The 20,331-nt window shown below is 48.7% G+C and overlaps 1 protein-coding gene and 1 long non-coding RNA gene across 4 annotated transcripts in view; one reads left to right on the top strand and one right to left on the bottom strand.

Moving 5' to 3' along the window:
* Positions 1-14,543, bottom strand: part of NTRK3 (neurotrophic receptor tyrosine kinase 3) — a 408,224-nt gene extending 393,681 nt beyond the window's left edge. Inside the window, exon 1 of one of the 3 annotated variants that reach the window (XM_082198419.1) lies at positions 13,554-14,543. In XM_082198419.1, the coding sequence (XP_082054545.1) occupies positions 13,554-13,801 (248 nt within the window). In that variant the 5' untranslated portion in view covers positions 13,802-14,543. The remainder of the gene's footprint in view (positions 1-13,553) is intronic. The other 2 variants (XM_082198420.1, XM_082198421.1) reach the window with 2 other exon arrangements.
* A 68-nt stretch (positions 14,544-14,611) lies between these two features.
* On the top strand, positions 14,612-16,305 carry LOC309518585. Its single transcript, XR_014213525.1, has 2 exons — positions 14,612-15,176; positions 15,993-16,305. It is a non-coding gene; the product is annotated as an uncharacterized lncRNA (long non-coding RNA).
* The last annotated feature ends 4,026 nt before the right edge of the window (positions 16,306-20,331 follow it).

The following is a 20,331-nucleotide window of genomic DNA, read 5'->3' as shown; positions in this document are numbered from 1 at the left end:
TGCACACACAGCAACAGACACACACAGAGAGAGAGAGCTTGAAATGATACTGCCCAGAAAAAGCTTTACTGCTTGACACAAAAATTGATAAACTGGCCCTTAAGCCTCCAAGATGCTTGGGGCGATGGCAAACAGAAAGCTTTTGTTTGGCTTTCCTAACATTTTGATGTCAACACCACTCGTCTTCAGCAAGGAGACGGTCCTGTGCAGTCCTGGTACAAATGGGAACTGCAGCCCTCCCCAGCCCAAACAGTGACATCAATCGTCTGCTTCCACCATTAAAAAAACAAAAAGCCAGTGGTAAAATTGGCAAGCTTCTCCATGCCCCAAACCAACCTCAGCACCCAGAGCTGGCAAAACTGACCAGCTCTGTCATTCCCCGCACCCCAGAGCTGCTGCAAAGGTGAGAGGAAAGCCTTCTCCATTTCACAGGTGCTTTTAAAATATATTACATTATATATTGCCACCTGCTCCAACATTTATGTGCCTACATGGCAAAGCTGACAAGGCTTCCCCCTCACCTCTGCAGCAATTCCCCCAAAGTCTGCTGAGACTGATGAAGCTTGTCAGGTTCGCCAGCCTTACTCTGACCAGCTACTGAAACAGAGGGGGGAAACCTGGTTGATTCCCCCCCTTACTTTTTATAACCATGGGTGTAGCCAGGACTTATGTTGTGGGGGGGGAGGGCAGGACCAAGCTACATGTGATGTGATTGGTCAGTTTGCAGAAGCCACACCTGTCGCTCAATCAGGCTGTCAGTTGTGTCACCAGAATGCGCCACAACATTATCTAAGTGACCTTTCAAATATTCTGATTATTTCTACTTTTAGTTAAGTACAGTGGTACCTCGGGTTAAGTACTTAATTTGTTCTGGAGGTCCGTTCTTAACCTGAAACTGTTCTTAACCTGAAGCACCACTTTAGCTAATGGGGCCTCCTGCTGCCGCCGCACCACCGGTGCACGATTTCTGTTCTCATCCTGAAGCAATGTTCTTAACCTGAAGCACTATTTCTGGGTTAGTGGAGTCTGTAACCTGAAGCGTATGTAACCTGAAGTGTATGTAATCTGAAGCGTATGTAACCTGAAGTGTATGTAACCCGAGGTACCACTGTATTTTTATTTTATTTACTTGGTTTAGGGGAGCCTGCTGGTTCCCTGTCCCCCCACCCGTGGCTATGTCCATGTTTCTAACCACCACCAATAGCAATGGCAATAGCAACGGCAGCAAGGAAAGGGAAAAGACCACTGGGTCTATAGAGGCCGGTTTCATCCCATTACTAACAACTTCCATGAATGCATACATCATACTTTTCCATCATAAAAATGCAGAAGGCAGCTTACAATAGGCTCATAAAAATAAATTACATGCGTGCGCACACAAACCCCATCCCTAAGACAAGAATGAAATAGCAGTAAATAATGAAAATCGCTAATCAGCAAACCAAAAAAGGGGGATATAAAAGCTATTGTTGCTCATTATAAGCTACAGAAAATCAGACCATATTAGCCAGACATCTACATTACAACAATGATCGCACCAGGTCAACTACCGGCAGAACCTAAGAAGAGATCCTATCTAGTCCAGCAGCCTGTTCTCCCAGTGGCCAACCAGATGTGCTAAGGGGAAGCTTACAAGCAGGGCTTGATCACAACAGCTTTGCCCCCACTTGCAGTTCCCAACAACTGGTATTCAGAGGCATGCCCTCTATGCAAATAGAGGGAGGGCATTCAAGAGTCAAGGCACCACTATTGAAGAGGGCCTTTTGCTGTCACCTACTCACTTGAGTTCTGATGGAAAGGAAATCCACAGAACCTCACTTGCCAGTCTTATTGAGCAACCAATTTGTATGGGACAAAATGAGCTTCCGGGCATTCACCATTCCACAGCCGCAAGTGAGACAATACAACTACAGTGGTACCTCGGGTTAGATACTTAATTCATTCCGGAGGTCCGTTCTTAACCTGAAACTGTTCTTAACCTGAAGCACCACTTTAGCTACTGGGGCCTCCTGCTGCCGCCGCGCCGCCACCGAGTGGTTTCTGTTCTCATCCTGAAGCAAAGTTCTTAACCTGAAGCACTATTTCTGGGTTAGCGGAGTCTGTAACCTGAAGCGTATGTAACCTGAAGCGTATGTAACCCGAGGTACCACTGTATAGGCAATTCACACCAAAAGGGCTGCAGTGCAATGGCAGTGAGGATCTGAAAATATGAAAAGAATTGCCTGGTTGTCAAAAAGGAGACATGACCGTTATATATGAAAATATTTCAATTTTTTTTGAGAGATAAATGCCTAGTGCAGAAGCACCCACAATATACTGCTTCCTGAGATTCCTCTGTTGTCAGTCCATTCCACATCAGGATTTAGGTGGGGATCTCATGTTTAAATGATGCCCTGGCTAACTACTCCCTACATTTAAAAGACTAGCATATCAAGGAGAATGAAAAACCAGAGCTCTCTTCCCAGTATGTAAGTTCTGCAGACAGTTTTTAACTAGAGGTTGTCGCTGCTATCAACAACCACAAAAACTGCAGCGTGACAACAGTCTTACATTTTTATGTATATAGGAAGATATGCAAAAGCATTGAAACAGGAAAACTTTTCAACATGCAATCTGAAATGCTACAGCTGAGCATCACATGAAGCTGCTGAGCATTGTTTAAGCTCAATATTGAAAGCTGCTGTAGAACCAGGCAGCGCCTTATCCACAGTCAGGCCATTGGTCCATCTAGCTCCTATTGTCTACACTGACTGGTCTCCAGGGTTTCAGATAGGAGTCTTACCCAGTCCTACCCAGAAATGGCACGGATTAGGCCTAGGACTGGTTTGGGATGGTTTCTCAAAAAGAATCTTGGAAATTGTAGTATGGTGAGGATGCAGAAGATCAGCTGCAATGGGCAAACTGACTTTCAAGGAAGCTTGTCCACCACTACTGATCTATTTTCTTAAGCAACTCCTGGGAAGCTGTCAGAGAACCGTGGACTTCTCTAGGACGCAGCTTGAAAACCATTGCCCCAACTGATTAAATAAAGCAAATGAGCCAAGCTAAGCACACACTTTCTCTGAAGTTTAATGAATGGGAACTGCAAACATAACTCATAGCCAACAGTCCACAGGCGTTGGATTCTGCCAGTGCATCAAAGGTCAACATGCATCTTATAGCAAGACAATGTGGTCCTTGTGAGGAGGTGAAGATCAGCATTGTTCATTGGTTATACAAGGTTTGTCCAAGGGAGGGGAGGGAGGAGAGACAAAGCATCAGGTCTCCGGAGAGAATGTTCAGGTAGCTGGTGCTCAGTGATGTCCTGTCCTCTGGAACAGCTGTTCACCCAAGGATTACGCCCAGCTCTACATGACAACAGATAATGGCTCTGCTCATGTGACTCCCAAGGGACAAGAAGAGCTTAATGGCTCACAGTTGAGACCTGATCCCTAGAATCATAAAGACAGAACTATTTGCAGCATTTTTGGGAAAGAGGACTCAGGTCTCCAGCTATTTAAAATAATAATAATAATATTATTATTATTATTATTATTAATAATAATAATAATAATAATAATAATAATAATAATAATAATTTATTTGTACCCTGCCCATCTGGCTGGGTTTCCCCAGCCACTCTGGGCGGCTTCCAACAAAGATGAAAAATACACTAAAATGTCACATATTAAAAACTTCCCTGAACAGGGCTGCCTTCAGATGTCTTCTGAATGTCAGGTAGTTGTTTATCGCTTTGACATCTGATGGGAGGGCGTTCCACAGGGCGGGCGCCACTACCGAGAAGGCCCTCTGCCTGGTTCCCTGTAACTTGGCCTCTCACAGTGAGGGAACTGCCAGAAGGCCCTCGGAGCTGGACCTCAGTGTCCGGGCAGAACGATGGGGGTGGAGATGCTCCTTCAGATATACTGGACCGAGGCCGTTTAGGGCTTTAAAGGTCAGCACCAACACTTTGAATTGTGCTCAGAAACGTACAGAAAGCCATAAGAACCACACTCCTGCTCAGGAGGGCTCTGCCTGCTTTTCCTAGGAAGCCCAGCTAGCTCATTAAAGCAGTGTTCCCCCACCATCTGATAAGAGAAACATTTTTCCTATTAAAATTGGAGGTTCCCTGTACCCTTAACCCCATAAAAGGTTCTTTTTAAAAGGGGGGTAAGTATTGCCCATTGTAGAAGAGAACCCCTCTCTCCTTGTGTCTCTGCACAAGTCAGTGCTCGTTAGGAGGAAGGAAGCCCTGAATGCCTACTCATGCAGAGGTACACCGGGTAAGTCATCCCTGTTTTCATGCATTGGTGGGAGGGGTACTGAATGCTCTGAACACACCCTGATAAAGAGGGGCTGAAGGCTTGCTGTTGCTGTGCTCTTCCTCCAAGGAACTCAGGCTATTGGGCATAGTCATCTACTCACAACAACCTTGTGAGGTAAGTTAAACAGGGAGAAAATGCAGTCCACTCAAGGTCACTGATTGAGCTTCATGGCCAAGGGAGGGATTTAAACCTCTCTTTCACACACACCCAAGTGAATTATAATAGAGAGGAGAGAAGGTAAGACTAAGCTCATGAATGCACTGTGGGTGAACACTTTGGGCTCCGAAAAGGCCTTAGCATCTCACTTCACACTAGCAAGTGCATCATGGATATCAGTGGTGCCTCGACACACACATCTGGGAATCAGCTTTTTAAGCTCTCTGCACACAGCAGGGGTGAGGAAAATTTATTCAGGCTGGGGGCCACATTCTCCTCCCAGAGGCCACATACAAGTGACAGACAAGGCCAGAGGCAAGAGTGGGCAGAGCAATTAATAAAAAGTTTGCATTGGTACAGTAGGCTACTTTCAGCACGCATTCAAACTTCTGCTTCTCTATCCTCCACAAAAGCAATCAACGTAGGAACAAAGGAAGCTACAAGGGACTGAGGCAGACCATTGGTCCATCGAGCTCTACCCTGACTGCCTCCTTCTCTCCAGGATTTCAGAGAAGTGTGTCTCCCAATCCTGCCTGGAGATGTCAGGGATTGAACCGGGCTATAATAATAATGATGATGATGATGATGATGATGATGATGATGATGATTTATTGTTCTTTATACCACACCCATCTGACTGGGTTTCCCCAGCCACTCTGGGCAGCTCCCAACAGAATATTATTAAAAATAATAATAAAAGAGATAAAAGATCAACACGGCTGCCTTCAGATGTCTTCTAAAAGTCAGATAGTTGTTTATTTCCTTGACATCTGATGGGAGGGTGTTCCACAGGGCGGGCGCCACTACCGAGAAGGCCCTCTGCCTGGTTCCCTGTAACCTCATTTCTCACAGTGAGGGAACTGCCAGAAGGCCCTCGGAGCTGGACCTCAGTGTTCAGGCTGAACAATGGGGGTGGAGACACTCCTTCGGGTATACTGGGCTGAGACCATTCAGGGCATTAAAGGTCAGCACCAACACTTTGAATTGTGCTCGGAAATGTACTTTCTCCATACAAGGCAGATGCTCTACCACTGAGCTACAGTTCCTTCATCAGGAGGGGGACAGGGGGCTTGTGAATCTACACTGTCTTCTATTCTGCCCTGTGTGTGCTGGCAAAGATAAATAAATAAAAGTCTAGTGATTCGTCAGACCTCCTCCACCTTAGACAGACACGAGGCATCATCTCTCAGAAAGCTTCTGAGTTCTCACTAAGTAACACTCTCCCAGCCCACACCTCTCTTTCTCAGACTCTCCCACTCCCTCCGGTTGCCCCTGACCTTGGTTCTCTTTTGCAGCACACAATAGCATACAACACTTGCTTCGCCCCCGACAAAAATGACGGCTCCGCGATCGAGGAGGAGAGAGCAGAAGGAGAAGAGGAGAGGACGAGAAGACGAGAAATTGGGGGGGGGAGAGAGAGAAAAGGAAAAACCCATCCAAAGCAGAATGTTAATTAATTGAGGCTTTTGTTCAATTTCTCAACAAGCATTTAAACGAGCAGACTGAGTTACACCGAGGATGATCATATCACGCCGAGGCAACGGATGGTGCAGAGCAGCCAAATTTGGGAGGTAGCAGCAGGCTGGGGTTCTTTGCTTCGAGGGGGAAGCGCCTGGGCTTTTGCCAGTACCACCCCACCTTGCAGCACCTCAGGCTGGTATCGCCATTCCAGTAGACACATCTGCAAGCAGCCATCAGAGGCACAACAGAAACAGATGTTGTCACGGGGATGTGATGGGGCAGTGGTTATGGTACAGCAGGGCTGGGGGTCTGCAGACAGTGGAGGCTGGTCCGTTTGGACAAACAGGGAGCCGCCCCACCAATCTCAGGCTGCTCTCAGCCAGTTCCTCCTTGCCTACCTCCTTACTTAGAACCATTCCAGGGGACAGCAGTCTATCATCTTCCTTCTCCTTAATCTCAGTGTTGCCCTTGTAGAACCCAGCAGGGAGAAGGATAGGGATAAAATTAGAAATAGTTGGTTCCTCCCAGGGTTTTTTTTCAGTTCTGGCCCCTCACCAGCTGCAAAGGGCACCAGCCACCACTGTCTGAAGCCCTCTAGATGCTGTTGGTTCCAATTCCCATCAGCTCCTTCACCTTCAAGAATGGCCAATGGGCAAGCCCAACAATTTCTGGAGGGTCACAGGCTCTTCAGCCTTGGTTTTACCATAACCACTGCCCAGTTGTATTGCCACCATTCTGCAGGCAGAAAGACAAGCAAAAGCAATGAAAACCCATTGCAACAAGCCAGCATGGCCATCGGATACATCAGTTTTTGGCCAAGATTCAACACAATTAAATAAAGGCCTGGTTATGTTCTGGCCAGATTCAAATCTATATGCTTCCCAGATGCAGGAAGAAGCAGGAGAACAGAGATGAGGGTCTCAGGAGAACAGCTCTTTTGAAAAGAACCTCTCATAACCAGCCCATTGATGACAGAAGAGAGACCAGTCAAGGTCATCAGTTGATCCTTTTGCCATATGCCAGGTGGAACAAGATGGAAACAGAAGGGCCACAGCAAAATGCTAGAGCACAGGCTCTACATACACATGCAAAATGTTTCAGGTTCAGTCTTCAGCATGCCCGGATAGGACTGGGGAGGACTCCTGGTCTGAACCCCTGGAGGGTCACTGGCAGTTAGTGCAGAGAATGTCAAGATGGACAGATTCATGATCTCACTTGGTACAAGAAAGCTTCCTATGCTCCTAACTGGGTGACTGATGAACTGACCAGAAAGGTTCTTGCCCACTTCATCCTTCTCACATGCCAATGTTTTTCAACAACCTGTTACTCTATCTCCATTAACTTGCCCAATAGTTCAAGGGAGGAGCTAAAGGAACTTCCATGAGATGTTGTTTAATCAGAAACTGTAAAGGCAAACCACAAAATTCAGGAAGTACCTCTAAGAAGGAGGTACCAGCTGATGAGTGGGAACAGGGTGGAGCTGCCACTGGAGCTTTGGCACAACTGGGGTAGTGGTTAAAGTATTGGGCTAGAACTTGGGCAATCAGGGCTCAAAACCCATTCAGCCATGAAGATCACTAGATTATCTTGGGCCAGCTGCTATCTCTCAGTCTACGCTTCCTCTCAGAGATATTTTTAGGATAAAATAAAAAAGGGGAGAAGCATCTGTGCCACCTTGAGCTCTGTGGGTAGGAAATGAATGGATGGATGGATATAGAATGATTAAGGTGCTTCCACTTGCAACAATCAAGCTAGTCCATCTGAACTGAAAGCAATCAACTTGAGGAATCAGTTCAGTGTTGATTGTGATTGTTTACTGCATATTTACATGTATATCCACCTTCCCTCCAAGGAGGGTGTCCCTTTTATGTCTTCATGACCTCCCTGTGAAGTATTTTAGGTTGAGAGAAGATGGTTGGTCCATGGTTACTCAATGAACTTCACAGCTGAGTCCATCCAGTCTTCATCTGACACTTTAACCACTGGGTTGGAAGAACAGATGAGCAGGAAGCCAAGAACGTATGGGTGCCCAATCTTACCTCTACCACAAATTCTTTAGGTGACCTCAGGCAAGCTGCTTTATATAGGCTACACCACCACCTGCTTCCCACAACCCCCTAGGGAGTTAATGCTGAACTTCTTGCACAGGGGTTGTTGTAAAGTTTACATGTATGCTTTGCAATTTGAACACTTCTAAAGTGCCATATAAATGCTATTATGAGGTCTGGCAGGCTGATTCAGAGCTATTGATGACTCACAAACCCTTTGCACTCAGCATCAGGACACATGCTTGAAAAGTAGAAGGCATCTCCAGTTTAAAACTTCTGCCTCAGATCTTGGAGAGATGCTTCTGGTCAGAGTAGATCAAAGGTAACCAATGCTCCAGATGGTGCTGAACTATCATCTCTGATCACTGGCCATGATGGCCGGGGCTGATGGGACTTATAGTCCAAGAGCATCTAGAAGGTGCCACATTGGTTATTCCTGGGATATGTAGCACCAAGATAGATAGAGCGGTAACCAGGCTCTGTAAGGCAGCTTCTTACATATTTTTTGTGGCGTGTGTGTATTACAGGCACACATGCCATAACAATGATAACATAACTATTTGACCATAATAAAGAACATCTGATGTTTATAACCCAATAATCAGGATGGAGGCCTCCAGGGGATGGCCCAAGGCCAGAGAGCATAGAGCTGATTTCAAAATATAAGTTCTTGTGGTGAGGAGGCTCCCTCTCGCTTTTCTCTTTTGGCTATCATCTCCTCCCCAGTTGTTTTGAAGCCAAGCAGACTTCTGCCAAGACCCCTCCCCCCAAAAACCATACAAGCCAAACTCAACCTAATCAAGATTAGTGAGGGAACAAACACACAGCTCCACACCACCATATCAGAAAACATCATGGTTCCACCGCTATGGCTAATATGATATTGAGGGCACACAGTCAGGTTGCAGCCAACTCGAAGACCTTGGCTTGTAGATAGGCCTGTGGATTTATGAGCACCAGCTCTTTCTCTGCTGAGGAACATTAAGAAGTTGATTTGTACCAAGTCAAACCACTGGTCAATCTGCCTCAGCACTGTCTACCACTGGTCTTCAGCTGGTTGGTCAGGGCCCACTACTGGCCTGATTCAAAGTGGGTCACAATAGGAGTGCTACCATCCATGCAAATATATGGTAAATGATTATGAAATGGAGCCCCAAATGGAGAGAAGAATGCTCTTGAGCTCAGGTCCTACTTGAAGGTTTTCCAAAGGCATTTGAGTGGCCAGTGTAAAAGCAGGATGGTCCATTGACCCGATCCAGCAGGCTTCTCCCTGTGTTCTTATGGTTGAAGACTACTGGCCTATACTGACTGGCAGTGGCCTTCCAGGGTTTGAGAGAGAGGGCACAGTCTCTCTCAGCCCTACCTGATGAAGCCAGTGAAAGAGCCTGGGTGTTCTCATATGCATAGCATGCCCCACCACTAAGCTGTGGTCCTTCCCCTTCCAGCTAGCCACCAACATCTGTCAATATCTCTCCTCCACAATAAGTCAAGTACCTTTCTCTTCCTCAACCTCTCAACCATGGGCCCTGTTTGCAGCTGACATTAGTAGGGCACTTTCTGAAGCAATCTTGCCTTAGACAGGATAACCCCAAAGTGGTGCCAGTTTACCCATTCCAAGCTCTTGTAAGAACCAACCAAAGATGTTTTGCCGTGGAAGGAAAAGAACATGAGGGTGCCCCCTCCTATTCTGAGGACAAAAGCCGATCAGTGAAGGCTGATCCATTAGGGTGAACAGCGCACTGACCTACCAACCTTAGTGAGCCCCCGCCTTCTTGCTTACCACCATTCCAGAAAGTATCACTGACTGTCAGCTCCTCCTCCTTAAGTCTCAATGTTGCACCTGCAGGCCTCACTGGAGGAGAGGATGGAGACAACACTAGGTTTAGTGGGCTCTGCTCTACCTACTGTTGGGCTCCTGCCTTCTCTGACCCACCAGTCCCAATGGACATCAGCCCCCAATGGAGCTGCTTGGACTGGAAGCTGACTCTTATTTCAACACTGGTGGTGGGATTGCATCTGCCTCCACACCAGAGGCAATTGGCCAAATTATGTGGGCCAAAACAGGCCCTGTGGCAACACAGGGGAATGGCAGGGGGAGGGGTTTGTGAGGAAAACCCTCAGCACCTGCCACCCGAGGCAGTTGCTTCAGTCTGCCTAAAGGCAGCACTGGCTTCCTTCCTGAAAAGAAGGAAAAGGAAGGCTCGAGATTATTTTGAAGAGCGGCTATCATTTTGATTTTTCATTTCCCACACGAAAGCACCTACAGCCAACGAAAGTCTCCAACTATCATAATTCTCCAAAGCAAGTGACCCCCACCAAGCAACACAGTTAATGAAATTAAAAGCCCCTAATTGGGCTTAAACAGAGAGACTGTTATCTCACAATAAACCAGTTAGGCCATCTTTAATGAAGAAAGCCGGTTACTCCATTTCACAGAGGGAAGCCCAGAGCAGGCGGTTCTCACATCTCCCCATCCCTTCACCCTGGCATCTGGGCTGTGCACCGTCTTACTGGGCAAATCAGGGGGCTTAAGCATAAAACGGAAGAAAGGAAAAGGTTGATCCCTTGATCTTCTCTCTGAACCCATTCATATGCCATAACCTTGTGAGATGTTTCTTTTGTTAAAACAGTCCTCCATCCACCCACACCGTAACCTCCTTTAATAAGCAGAGGATGGGAGGGAGAGAGGGAAAAATTGATAGTCTTCCATAATTGCACATACTATAATAGACAATGCAAGGGTCAATCTAATTCTGCATCCTGTTTCCCAGAGTGGCCAACCAGGTGCCCCTTGAACAGCCCACAAGCAAGGCTTGAAGGATTCAGCTCTCTTTTGTTGTTTGTCACTGGCATCCGGTACTTGGTGGTAGACTGCCCCTGAACATGAAGTTCAGCTATTGTGATTGACAGCCACGGATGATGTTGCCATCCTTATGTATTTCCTAAGCACATTTAATGGGTTGTTTTCAAGAAAATAATTAATCTTCCTCCTTTGTCTTCTTAGCCCCAAACCATAATTTTGCAAAATATTACAACCAGGCTGTAAAACAACAACGGTGCCTTTTCCTGAGCGATTTGGAAAGGCTGAAGTTGGATCAAGGACAGATTCAATCCTCCAGTGAACCTGACAACTTCAGATCATTTCCTGACATTAAAAAAGATTCTCTCTCTCTCTTTCTCAAAACACACACACATACAACCTCTGCTCATTCTGGAGTTTGAAAGGGCCCTCCATCTACTTTGCTAACAGCTTGATCAGCATTTTCAAAGCAGTCAAGTTATTTTCCGGATACAAAAGATTCACATAATCATATCTCCCCCAGCAGTCCAGATTATGATATAGACACGCTGGCTTAAATACACATGGAGCAAAATGCTAGAAATGGCTCTTTCGAGACATAGTTTCGTTTAGAGATTTGCGGGGGGGGGGTGTCGCTAGTTCAAAGCACCTTCAAAGCATGCTTTTGAAAGCTAAAAGGCCAAACCACACCAAACTGAGAATACATTACTTTCTTTTACTTTTTTCCCTAGCATTTCCTGGAAGACTCCTCATGCAGCAGAAAAATGGGGCACATCTGGGAACGGATGGTGGTGCTATACCCAGAGTAGGCTTCTCTGCTTTCAGTGGGAGAATATTCAGTAAAGGGAGAATAGAAAATGGGCAACAAGGGGGCAGCTACAAAGGAACATACCGGGGGCTTCAAAAACAGCCACTTGCCCAGTCGCCTCTGGTGAGTTACCGTCACCTCCAGGTGACCACAAACAGGGAAGCTTTTGCAAACCGAAAGAGAATTCCTTCTTTCCTCTTTCTCCAGCCACCCAAGTCCCTGAAGTCTCGTAACTTTTGTAGATGTATTTGCCAGGCTGGGGCACACAGTCTTTCCTCTGTACAGAGCCATCCCTGGAAAAGCATGCAGGGCCACTCCTGACAGCTTTAAAGACGGCCATGCCAGTTGTACGGTGCAGAAAAGATAAATTAATAAACGACGAGGTTGCCATGGCTCTCCAAATGAATGTTTGGGCCATTTCCCCAAAACTGCACTTAGAGGGCTGAACAGCACATCCTTTGGGTAAGGTGGGAGGGGGGAAGACAGAGGAGCATCCTTAAGGCACCTGTCTCCATCTTATGTCCTAGTCCTTCTATGATGTGTTGGGTACAACTGGGCTTTTAATTAACCAATAATCAACCCTTCCCCCCCCCCATTGCTCAGTCCTGGCCTTCGTGCATTTGCTTGCCAAAGGAAAAATCATAAAGAAATCCACTTTCCTCACCCCCACACCCTAATTTGACTCCCACAGGCAACTTACTGAGGCTGCACAATAACCCTATTTCAATTAGCATTAGGCTAATGAAACGCCCAGCCCTCCCCAAAAAGGAAAAGATATATCTGCATTGTTGGAAACCGACACCATGCAGAGATCTCAGCAGATATGGTTCTTTTAAAAATAAAAATATACATACAGAATTAAAATCTAGATATATGGTGCTTGTAAGAAGAGTAGTAAGGATTGTCCCTCTCCCCCTTACTCTCCCTCCCTTACTTACTCACTCTTGCCTCTCTCAGGTCCATGGGCTTTTGCCTGAGATTTAACCACCAGGATCTCCTAACAAGCATAAAGGAACTTGGATTTTTTTTATATATATAAAAACGAAAACAATCACATTTGCTTTATTTATTTTTTTAAAGAGACACTCCACTAAGTGTGTGTGTGTGTGTGTGTGTGTGTATTTCCCTGGTTCCACAACCCCCACCCCAGTGACTGTGAGATCAAAACATCCACTGCAAGAGTGGGGAAAGCTACAGGGAAGCTGCTCTGGCATTAGAGTCCTTGTTTGCAACAAACAACAACAACAAAATATATGTCACAATGTGATCTCGAATAAGCTACTTAAGGGACAGCCCTCCCTGTCTTATTTCCAAAATCTATGTGTGCATTGAAGAGAGAAAAGCTGCAGGGTTGGTGAAGCTTCTTTTTTAAAAAGAGAGAGACAGAGAGAGAGAAAAGGCACAAACGAGGACACAGAAAGGAGAACTGGAGTGGAGAAAGAGGAAGAAAAAAACCCATCCTATTATCATGGCAAGTCTCCCAAAGAGAGAGAGTGTGTGTTCCTCTTCGGACAGTTAAAGCAAGCCGGAGACTGGAGGTTTCATCGTACATGATCTTCTAGACACATCTATGCACAGACACACACATAGCCAGAGGTTCCCTCTTCCTGAGGGTGCTAACAAACCCTTATTGACTTCATAGACATGGCAAGTCTGATCCAAACTGTTGCTTTTTTCAGCAGGAGGAGGAGGGATGAGGAGGAGGGGGGGATTTGGAGGGGCCTCCCTCCCACAGACACACACACATATTTTTTTGAAAGAGAAGCAAAGGGAGATCTGCATTCAGTGAAATGCACATGCCCCGATCTTTATACACAGAGAACGAGAGCAATGGGAAGGGGCATTCTATCTATTCGGTACACAAGGCACCCCCATTATCCCCCTTTGCAAATATCACATGCATGTACTAATACACAGCTTTGGAGAGAGAGAAATGGGGAGGGATTTTTTTGGGGGGGTGAAGAAACAAGACTTACATCGAAGTGATATTCCTAGAGATGTCCGTGATGTTGATGCTGGTATTCCCGTTGCTCGTGCCTGAATCTTGCCCTTCCAAAAGGGGGAAGAGGTTTCCATCGTCCGGCTTTTTGCAATTGATCTCGGTCTTATTGCAAAGGCAGTTGGCAGGGCAACCCAAGACGGAAACCAAGAAGTCTCCCCAAATGCTCCAGAGCCAGAAAACCTTCCAAAAACTACATTTGGTCGGACAAAACAAGACATCCATCTTCGATTCGCTGTGGCTTTATTTCAGAAGAATTACTGATATATACAAAATAAAAAAAAATTAAAAAATTTAAGCCTGATGGTGATCCAAAAGAGAGAGAGAGAGAGAAAGAGAGGAGGGGGGTGGAGAGAGAAAGAAATAAGAGGGGGGAGGTTGTGGAAAGGGAGGGGGAAAGAGGGGAGGACACAGAGGAGAGGGGGAGAGAGAGAGGTTTTAAGGAAGAAGGGGGTGAGGACAGGGGAGGAAGGGAAAAAAAGACAAAATAAACCACCCTCAAGCGATCGGAGGCATGTAGAGAAAAAATCCTTCCGTCGATGGACTCATGATGGGCAGGTCGGCGAGGCTGGCTTATTCCCTCTACTGTAGCGGTGAGCGCTGCATCGCGGCTGGCTGGCTGGCTGGCTGGTGTGTGCGCGGTGCGGCTGGCGTTTCTCGGTGCCTTGTTGATCCACCGTAGCTCGCTCGCTCGCTGCTCTCCCAGAGACTTGTGAAGATTGCAACAGAAGAGGGGGGAAGGCAGCAGCAGCGGCAGCGAGGAGAGGAGGAGGAGGAGGGAGAGGAGGAAAGGAAGAGAGAGAGAGAGAGAGAGAGAGAGAGAGAGAGAGAGAGAGAGAGGAGGGTGGGGGCGAAATATGATGGTGCTTAAAGTCACCAAGTCCCACCTACCGGGCAGAATTAAAATTGAAACACCTGCAAGAAAAAACGCCACGCAGAGGGAGAGGAGGAGATGGAGGGGCACGAGAAGAGGGGGGGCTCCCTGCCTCCTCCTCCTTCGCCGCCGCCTCCTGTCGTGTGTGTGTGTGTGTGTGTGTGTGTGTGTGTCCCCTCCAACCCGGCCAGCTACCCTTCCCACGCCCAGCAGTGCTGCAGAAAGATGTAATATGCGCGCAAGCGATATAGCGCGAGAGATTAATTTTCTCCTCCCCCCCCCCTCTCCGCCGTGCAATGCCGAGGTGCAAGAGGGAACCCCCTCAGCCTGCGCGGTGGGCGATTGTTTGTTGGTTGTTGAAAGGAGGATTTCCTCGCCCGCTTCGCAATATCGCCTACTACCTCTTAGGCGAGGGGGTGGATTGGCGAGTGGGGGGAACTAGCGATCCTCTAAGGCACGTCGATCCTCGGGAACTCTGCCCGCGATGAGATCGAGGGAAGGGGCGACGATCCTGCGGGCGCCTTTTCCTGAGAAGGAGGCTCTGCTGAACTCTGAAAATCGAGGAGGGGGGGTGTCTTTTACTTCGGAGGAAACACGCGCGGGAAAAGGGCTTGAGAACCACGTGGGCGCGCAGCCTGCGCTCGTGACTGCGCGGCGGACCTGTGCCACTCGCGGGTGGACTGGGCTGGCGTACACCCGAGGAAACGTTCCTGGCGAGATCTGCACGTGAGAAAAGTTCCGGGTGGGATTGCAACCGGACGGGGGAGGGGGTCCACTCTTGTTGTGGCTCCCCCCCCCTCTCTCTCTCTCTCTCTCTCTCTCTCTCACACACACACACACACACACACACACACAACGCGCCAATCACGTCTCTATTCCGGCAATCTGGTTTTCTGAAAAGGCAGAATTTGCGGCGAAGAGAGATACACTCCACGAGCAAACAAGTCAGAATCTGCAAACAAGAGAAGGGCAATGTTAATCTTTTCCTGCATCCAAAAGGAATAATAGTATTTTTTTAAAAAAAAAATAATAATAATAGTGGGGTGTTGGTGTATTTTATTTTATTTCTTCAAGTCGGATTCCCAAGCTTTAAAAGAAGAGAAATAAATGAGTCTGAAGAAAAAGACAGAGAGAAATGAGCGAAGGACTTAAAAGGGGGAGGGGACCTGCCAGGGGGAAAGGGGAGAGGAAGGGGGAGACTGTTTGGGAAATTGCAAAGGGGGCGTCCAAAAGAGTAGTGGCGGGTTTTTGCAGGGATAAATAAAAGAAGAGGAAAAGAATGATGGTGGTGGGGGCTGATTTCAGGGAGCCGAAATGGCACCGGGAGATGTGTGTGCGTGTGTAAGCAACGCTGAAGCGAATTAAGATGCAGGGTGCATTTTGGGGCAGGCGGCAACCCAAGCAGATCAGAGCCCTGCTTAATTTGCTTTGCTTCTCCACTATGGCGCTTTCCTCTCCCCCCACCTCTGTGGCTTCTCCTTCCCTCCCCCCCCCTTCCCCATCTCTTTTAATCGCCTCTTGTTTCTGCTCCTTTGCACACAGACACAAGAGCCACGAAGCCGGCGGAGTTTCGAGGTTTCCAGCCGCAGGACCGCGCGGACTTTACAGGTGGATCCATCTATCTCCCTCTCCGGCTTCTCGATCTCTCCCTTTCCTCCTCTCTTTTCGCAATCCTGGGGAAAGAATCCCTGGTTTCTTGGAGAGGGGGAGAAACATTGCGCCGGAAAAGCTTCGTTCTTCGAGCCCAGTGTTTCCCAAACTTATTGGAGCTGAGTTAACTGCTACCCCACTCCGACCGAGAAACAGGAGCACTCTTTGCATCAGCGGAGGAAAAGAGGTTTTATTTTAGAAAGCAGAGAGAGAGAGAGAGAGAGAGAGAGAGAGAGAGAGAGAGAGAGAGAGAGAGAGAGAAAATGCCCCCCTTAGGAGAGAAGCCCCCTCCTGGTATTTAGGCATGAGTCATGATGCTGAACAAGATCCCTTAATCAGAAGGAGAAAGGGGGCATAAGCTCTATGTGCTTTGCATACAGAAGGGGCTAGACTGAGTCTCCAGCATCTTCAGGTAGGGAGCAGTAGGCTCTGGTCTGAAACCTCAGAGACCCCTCTGCTCGTCTGTGTTGGCCAGTCTTTGCATACCTAGTCCTCTCCAGATGTTTTGATGTAGCTCTTCTTGCCCACCCACAGGCAGTGGAAGCTGGTCCATCATGCCACCAGCCAGCGCATAGTTAAACTATGGAACCAGGAGGCGGTGATCAGTGGTGTAGCGTGGGGGGTGCAGGGGGGGCCAGCCGCACTGGGCGCAACATCTGGGGGTTAGGGTTAGGGGGCGCAAATTACTTGCCTTGCCCCGGGTGCTGACAACCCACGCTACGCCACTGGTGGTGAAGGCCACAAACATGGGTGGCTTTCAAAGAGGATTGGACAAATTCACGGAGGACCGCTCTAGCCATGGCTACTAGCCATAATGACTGTGTTCTGCTGCCATAGTTGGCAGCAAGAAGGCTTCTGAATATCAGTTGCCAGAAGCTAAAGGAGAGGGGAGTGTTCTTGCACTCAAATCCTGCTTGCTGACTTCCCTCAAGCATCTGTGAGAACAGGATGCTGGGCTGGGTGGATCATTGGCCTGATCCAGAAGGCTCTTATGTCAACCAGTCCAGGGGGTGGGACTGCCTGCCAGCTCCCTCCTCCTCCACCTCAGTATTGCACTTGTACAACTCAGCAGGACAGAGGATGGAGATGAATGCAGAAGGTGTTGGATCTGCCTGTCATTGTCTCTGGCTCCATCTACTGTTGGGGCTCCCTACCTTCTGCCTTACCAATCGGAATCAGCACCAGCCACCACTGGTAACAATTGTTAGTCCCAAACATCAGGATGGCACCTGACTGGCGAAGTCTGGTGCAGTCAACACTGAGCTAGATGAATCAATGGTCTGACTATATAAGGCAGCTTCCTGGGAGGCAAGCTTGGAGAGGGGACTCCTGCAGAGACCCAATAGGCAGCCTCCTCTGCAATTTGTCACTTTTCCTGCATCCCTATTTCAGGAGCGATCTGATCACACCCACCACTGAGATGTGACAGAATGACCTGCAGACTCAGCCAAGGATGATCCGAAGGCGTTGAGAAGGGCAGAGCAGTGAGTCATGCTGAGACACGAGTGGGCAGCCTCCTCCACTATTGATGGATGCTTTGGATTCAAAGTTTCCTTTCATCGTTTGAAACAGTTTCTTTCTTATGACATAGAGTTGTGCTGCTCTAGACTGAAGGCAGTGGGGCAGGATCACTATCCAGCACCTCAAGGCTCCAAACTGATATACATCTGATATATTTGCTTCTTCAATTTATTTCACACATACTGTTTAAAATTAGTGCTGTGCTGAACATTACTCCTGGTTGTTGTTGTTGTTGTTTTACCATTAATGAATGGTAATTAATGAAGAAATTGCATTTGAAAATTATCAAAAGGAAGACAAAGTTTGGGCAGATTTCTCATGGCTGAAGTGCAGAGTTTTTGAGTTGCTTACTTTACCTTACTTCTTGAGGTGGTAGAGGGGGTGTTTGTGAGGGTTCTTGCTTTTTTTCTGCAAATTGCCTCACTTGTGGTCTGCACTCTGCAGCCTTCCTGGGTGCCAGCACTTCATCAAAGCCCAACAGCTTTGACATCGTGAGATAAATTCTTCCACCGAGATCAGATCAAGAAGTTGGGAAGGCTACAGGTTGCTGGAGAAATCTCATACCAACTGAAATTCATATATATATATATATATATATATATATATATATATATATATTTGCTTTCGTAGATTTTCACGGGTACAGGAATGCAGGTTTTGGTGTCTTCGGGTGTCTTCCCGTGTAAGAGTCGGGGTGTCTGTGCGACGTTTCGACGAGGTCTCACTCGTCATCTTCAGGCTGGTGCTTTCGGCTTCTTCCAGTAACAAGAAGCCGAAAGCACCAGCCTGAGTGAGACCTCGTCGAAACGTCGCACAGACACCCCGACTCTTACACGGGAAGACACCCGAAGACACCAAAACCTGCATATATATATATATATATATATATATATATATATATATATATGAAACAATAAAAGGCTATCAAAGACACCAGTGGCAGCCAGCTTCTAAAACAGCAACAAAATTAAATGCCATTAAAATTAAAAACTAGAGAAAATCGTTTGCCAAATCCGTGCAACTCTTTTGGAGAAAATGGTAACTGGACAGTTAAACTGAAGCCCGGTCAAAGTTGAGGTCCTGTGGGTCAGGTACATTTTTGACTGAGAAGACCTGCTCTGGAATGGGATTACAGGTTTGTTGTTGTTGTTGTTGATCAGTGGATCCTAGTGAAGGCTCCAGTCTTAGCGCCACTTATCGGGGAATAGCCCCATTGAATTCAACAGGACTTAGTCCTTAGGACTCTCCTGTGTGGGTGTCTGAGGGCCCTGCTCCTTCCTGCCACTCACCATCTGGCCCGGGGCGGGGCCTGAAGGACTCACAGGGACTGCTGCGTCTGCTGCCCAGGAGGACTCTCCTGTGTGAGTGTTTGAGGGCCCTGCTCCTCCCTGCCACTCACCATCTGGCCCGGGGCGGGGCCTGAGGCCTCATAAGGACTGCTGCGTCTGCTGCCCAGGAGGACTCTCCTGTGTGGGTGTCTGAGGGCCCTGCTCCTTCCTGCCACTCACCATCTGGCCCGGGGCGGGGCCTGAAGGACTCACAGGGACTGCTGCGTCTGCTGCCCAGGAGGACTCTCCTGTGTGGGTGTCTGAGGGCCCTGCTCCTCCCTGCCACTCACCATCTGGCCCGGGGCGGGGCCTGAAGGACTCACAGGGACTGCTGCGTCTGCTGCCCAGGAGGACTCTCCTGTGTGGGTGTCTGAGGGCCCTGCTCCTTCCTGCCACTCACCATCTGGCCCGGGGCGGGGCCTGAAGGACTCACAGGGACTGCTGCGTCTGCTGCCCAGGAGGACTCTCCTGTGTGAGTGTTTGAGGGCCCTGCTCCTCCCTGCCACTCACCATCTGGCCCGGGGCGGGGCCTGAGGCCTCATAAGGACTGCTGCGTCTGCTGCCCAGGAGGACTCTCCTGTGTGGGTGTCTGAGGGCCCTGCTCCTTCCTGCCACTCACCATCTGGCCCGGGGCGGGGCCTGAAGGACTCACAGGGACTGCTGCGTCTGCTGCCCAGGAGGACTCTCCTGTTGAGTGTTTGAGGGCCCTGCTCCTCCCTGCCACTCACCATCTGGCCCGGGGCGGGGCCTGAGGCCTCATAAGGACTGCTGCGTCTGCTGCCCAGGAGGACTCTCCTGTGTGGGTGTCTGAGGGCCCTGCTCCTTCCTGCCACTCACCATCTGGCCCGGGGCGGGGCCTGAAGGACTCACAGGGACTGCTGCGTCTGCTGCCCAGGAGGACTCTCCTGTGTGGGTGTCTGAGGGCCCTGCTCCTTCCTGCCACTCACCATCTGGCCCGGGGCGGGGCCTGAAGGACTCACAGGGACTGCTGCGTCTGCTGCCCAGGAGGACTCTCCTGTGTGAGTGTTTGAGGGCCCTGCTCCTCCCTGCCACTCACCATCTGGCCCGGGGCGGGGCCTGAGGCCTCATAAGGACTGCTGCGTCTGCTGCCCAGGAGGACTCTCCTGTGTGGGTGTCTGAGGGCCCTGCTCCTTCCTGCCACTCACCATCTGGCCCGGGGCGGGGCCTGAAGGACTCACAGGGACTGCTGCGTCTGCTGCCCAGGAGGACTCTCCTGTGTGAGTGTTTGAGGGCCCTGCTCCTCCCTGCCACTCACCATCTGGCCCGGGGCGGGGCCTGAGGCCTCATAAGGACTGCTGCGTCTGCTGCCCAGGAGGACTCTCCTGTGTGGGTGTCTGAGGGCCCTGCTCCTTCCTGCCACT

This window comes from Podarcis vaucheri (assembly GCF_965113315.1).
Source record: "Podarcis vaucheri genome assembly, chromosome: 14".
NCBI classification, from domain to species: domain Eukaryota; kingdom Metazoa; phylum Chordata; class Lepidosauria; order Squamata; family Lacertidae; genus Podarcis; species Podarcis vaucheri.
Note: the sequence above shows the minus strand (reverse complement) of the source record. Positions and strands in the feature narration are given on the sequence as shown.